Genomic DNA, 4,468 nt, shown 5'->3' on the forward strand with positions numbered 1-4,468 from the left:
GTAAGCACCCAGAGAGAGGTACCCAGGAAAAGGAAAGACCAAAAAGGGGAAACAACCCATGGCATAAGAGTAATAAGAAACTAAGAGTAAAGAAAGAACGGAGAGAAAGAAAGAAAGTGGTAAAACAAAGAGAGAAAATACGGCAGGAATAGGGGCATGCATCAGTAGACCATCTTTTCCCTCCCTCTTAGCAAACCCATTCTTTGATGTCCCCAAAAGTAATAGCTAGTAGCCATTTAGGCCTATTCTCCAAAATGCATAACTTTTATGGCCAAAGCCTATGACAAGGTTGTTCAAGTTGGGGTTTGATTTCTTTCTTGGTTTACTTATTCTGTGGGAAGATTCAATACTTGATTTTGATTGCAAATATATTTGATTTCTCTCATTATAAATTATATCTGCTGTATTTAGTTATTCTGCCATAGCACGTTTTTATCATGTTTGCTGCATCAGTTGTCCTGCTGTGGTATCTTTACGTTTTGTACTAGTTATTCTGCTGTAGCACCTTTTCACTATATTTACCGTGTTAGCTATTAAACTAGCTAACGCTTTTCTGCTAAAGCTTTCTTCTTTATTTGTTATTACGTGTTTTACTTTTGACACAAACTAATCATTATCCTGCCATAAGTATATATACATATATCTTGTTTCTCATGTTCTGCAAAATATATTTTATATATGTATATGTGAAATACGTATAAGTATATATACTCATATATATATATATATGTGTGTGTGTGTGTGTGTGTGTGTGTGTGTATTTGAGAATATGCTAACCCATTTAAATTAACATTTGTTTGATGGGTATTTTCTTTGGGTTTTAGATTTGTTTATGTGCAGGAAGTAGAAAAGTATTTCTGCAGTAAAAACGAAGAGTAGTCATTCACATTGCAAAAGGCTTTACTGCACGGCAGAAGACTTTAAAGCACAACAAACAGCTTTAATGCACGGTAGACAGCTTTATTGCACAGCAGAAGGCTTTATGGTAGAAAGCTTCACTGCACGGCAGAAAACTTTAATGCACAGTGGACAACTTCAAATGCATAGCAGAAAGCTTTATTGCATAGCAGGAAGCTTTATCGCACAACAAAAAGTTTCCTACATAGCAAAAAAGTCAGTCCTGTGGCAAAAACTGGAGAAAAGTTCATTTTGCGGCAGAAACTGGGGAAAAGTTACTTCTACGGTAGAAACAGAGGATAAGCACCACGTTCTGCCTGCCGTAAGCGTGCTCCTGGCAAACGAGACATAGTTTGCGCACAAGCCGGACCAAATTGAGTTGCAGTTGGACTGGTCTCAACTCCCTTACTTAGAATACTCGAGTCCAATATCGCAGGAGGCAACCCAGCCCACTTTAACCACAAAAAGGCCCTCTACATTAAATTGGCGACTTCACTGGAGAGTTGGGATCAAGATGGGGAGAATGAGATATTTCTTCCTCATAAACATGTTTCCAAGTCCTTATCAAAGCAAAACATGCAGATGTTCTTAAACCTTCCAAGCTATACCCTCAGGAAAGTATCCAAAACGTCATAGCAGTCCTATAGCAGAATATCACGGCAACATTACAGCAAAACAATGTTGTGGAATTCTATGCCAGAATATTGCAACAACGTTACAGCAAGACAGTGCCGTAGCAGAATTCTGTGGCAGAATACAACAACGTTACAGCAGGACAGTACCATAGCAGAATTCTATGGAAGAATACAGTAACGTTACAGCAGGACAGTACCGTAGCAGAATTCTGTGGCAAAATGCAGCAATGCTACAGCAGGACAATACCGTAGCAGAATTCTATGGCAGAATGCAGCAGCATTACGGCAGGACAGTATCGTAGCAGAAATCTGTAGCAGAACACAGCAACGTTAAAACAGAGCAGTATCATGAGCAAAATGCAATAGCAAAATATCACTGCAACACCATAGAGTTCTACAACAAAAATACCCTGAGAACTCTACAATAGATGACCTTTACAATATTTGGTCCTATCCTTTAGATGCCACTTGTTCTCCTTATCATGCATGTGAGACATGTGGCAAGCCATTTATTCAAACATACAGCTCTCCTAAAAGCTTTCTAAGCCATTTATCACCTTTTTGCTCTCATTTCTTTTGAGGAAACACTAGAAGCTTTCTAAACTCTCTCCATCTCCACCTTTGGGTTCAGCATTTAGAGGAGAAAAATCCCTTCATTCCCTCACAAGGTTTCAATCATTCTTTTTTCCGTCCTAATGATTCTAGCTCTACTTCCCCTCAAGAACCAAAAGCTAGAAACAAAAAATGAAACTATAGCAGCCAAAGGAAAGCTTTCATCATTGCTATACTGCTGCGAATAATTATTTCCTCCGTGAAGTATCTTCTAGTAGACTTTTCCAGAAGTGCAAAATGTCCCTCCACAGAAATCTCGTAGCAGAAAGTACAGATCCTTTGGCAGACTGTTCACAGCAGAATCTGCTGAATTTCAGAAGTGCAGAATATTTCCTCCGTGAAGTATCCTTCAGCAGATTTTTCCAAAAGTGCAGAATGTCCCTCCGTAGAAATTTCGTAACAGAAAGTGTAGATCCTTCGGTAGACTGTTCATAGCAAAATCTGCTGAATTTCAGAAGTGTAGAATATTTCCTTCGTGAAGTATCCTTCAGCAGACTTTTCCAGAAGTGCAGAATGTCCCTCAGCAGAAATTTCGAAGTAGAAAGTACAGATCCTTCGGCAGACTGTTCACAGCAGAATCTGCTGAATTTCAAAAGTGCAGAATGTTCATCTGCAGAATATTTTATAGCAGAAAAATTTCAGAAGCCAGAATGTAGATCTCTCTGCAAATTATTTACAGCAAAATCTGCTGAATTCCAGAATGTTTAGTGGCAGAATATTTCACAGCAGAATCCCAGAAATGCAGAATGTTCATTGGCAGAATATTTCATTGCAGAATCCCAAAAATGTAGATTATTCATCAGCAGAATATCCCAATGATTGCTACAATTGTCACAATATGACTTGAAAATGGGAACGCCCAAAGTAGTAAAGAGCCAAGCTATAGCAGACTTGCTGGCGCAATTCCCAGGAGAAGAAGAATTCTCGTTGGATAATGAAGTCCCAGGAGATGTGGCTATGGCAAAAGAAGTCAGAGAGCAATGGGTGATGAAGTTTGATGGATCTTTTACTACCCAATCAGGAGGAGTGGGAGTAGTTTTGTATCATGAAGAAGACAAGGCTGTGGCACTATCATTCAAATTAGAATTTTCCTATTCAAACAACATGGCAGAATATGAAGCCTATCTGACCGGGCTAGCCACAGCCCTCGAAATGGGGGTCAAGCATTTAAGAGTAATGGGTGATTCGAACCTAGTGGTCTGCAAAACCAAAGGGAGCTTCTCCTTAAAAGAACCCAGCCTAGCCCATACAGAGCAATGGCCCAGAAGATCAAGGAAAAGTTTTTCAACCTTTGAAATAGAACATACTCCAAGGAACGAAAACCGGTTTGCGGATGCGTTGGCCGTATTAGGCTTACAAATAATTTTCGAAGGGGATAGCACTAGGATAGAAGTCAACAAGAGGAAAGAGTCTATTATTAAGATGTTGAAAGAATGGTTTCAGAAGGAACAGTGTGAAGGGGATTGGCGAATCCCCATAAGGGAAGGCTTGATGAAAGGAGAAGGTGCCGCAGAACTAAAGGTGTTGAAAAACTATGCCTTGGTGAGAGGGGAACTGTACCGCAGGATGCCTGGTGGGGTCTTGTCCAGATGCGTGGCGCAGGAAGAGGCCTAGAGAAAGTTGAAAGAAGTACATGACCAGACTTGTGGATCCTGCAGGGAGATCAGCCTTTACTGCAGACTTCAAAGGGCAGGCTTCTATTGGCCAAGCATAGGTAAAGACGCAGATCAAGTCCAAACCCAATGTGAAACCTGCCAGCTTGTAGCAGACAGAGAGGAAAGTTACGTTGTGTTCGTCAGTAAAGACTAGAGAAGTCCATTCATTTAGTACTTGACAAAAGGTATCCTGCCGCAAAAGCACAGTGAAAGATATAAGCTTAGGAGGCTGACAACACGTTACTTTTTGCATAATGGAGTCCTATTCAAGCTGCTTGTGTCCAAATTTAATCCAGACCTTAGAATGAAGCCAATCACTCAGCCACTGCGTACTCTTCATAGAGAAGCCCAAATCTACAAGCTGCTTGCAAATTGCTCTTTGTCCATTATCGGGTCTAGCAAACCGATTCAACAACCTTGAAGAGTTGAGAAGTTTTCTTTGAAGCACCTCAGAGGATTTATGCCTAGAGTGGCATTAATGATCATGATCTTTATGATATTTCTAAGCAAGAATGTATTAGATCACTTGTACTGCGCAACTCCACCATCACTTTTCAAGTTATGAAGCTCATTAATACCCATGTCTCATCCTAGAAGAACTTTGCAATAGTGGCAAACTCAAAGCTCCTTCTTTTAGCTTGTGTACAAGAGGGAAATAGCAAAAACAAT

At 40.2% G+C, this 4,468-nt stretch overlaps 1 protein-coding gene across 1 annotated transcript; it reads left to right on the top strand.

Moving 5' to 3' along the window:
• The first annotated feature begins 2,993 nt into the window (after window positions 1–2,993).
• Window positions 2,994–3,758, top strand: LOC115970375. Its single transcript, XM_031090015.1, has one exon. The coding sequence runs from the start codon at window positions 2,994–2,996 to the stop codon at window positions 3,756–3,758; it is 765 nt and encodes a 254-aa protein (XP_030945875.1).
• Window positions 3,759–4,468: the final 710 nt, after the last annotated feature.

The sequence above is a fragment of the Quercus lobata genome, chromosome 12, assembly GCF_001633185.2.
Source record: "Quercus lobata isolate SW786 chromosome 12, ValleyOak3.0 Primary Assembly, whole genome shotgun sequence".
In the NCBI taxonomy this organism is placed as follows: domain Eukaryota; kingdom Viridiplantae; phylum Streptophyta; class Magnoliopsida; order Fagales; family Fagaceae; genus Quercus; species Quercus lobata.

Bases quoted from the DNA above. Each gene is read 5' to 3' on its own strand.
- LOC115970375 (XM_031090015.1), top strand. From the start codon at position 2,994: ATGGGAACGCCCAAAGTAGTAAAGAGCCAAGCTATAGCAGACTTGCTG.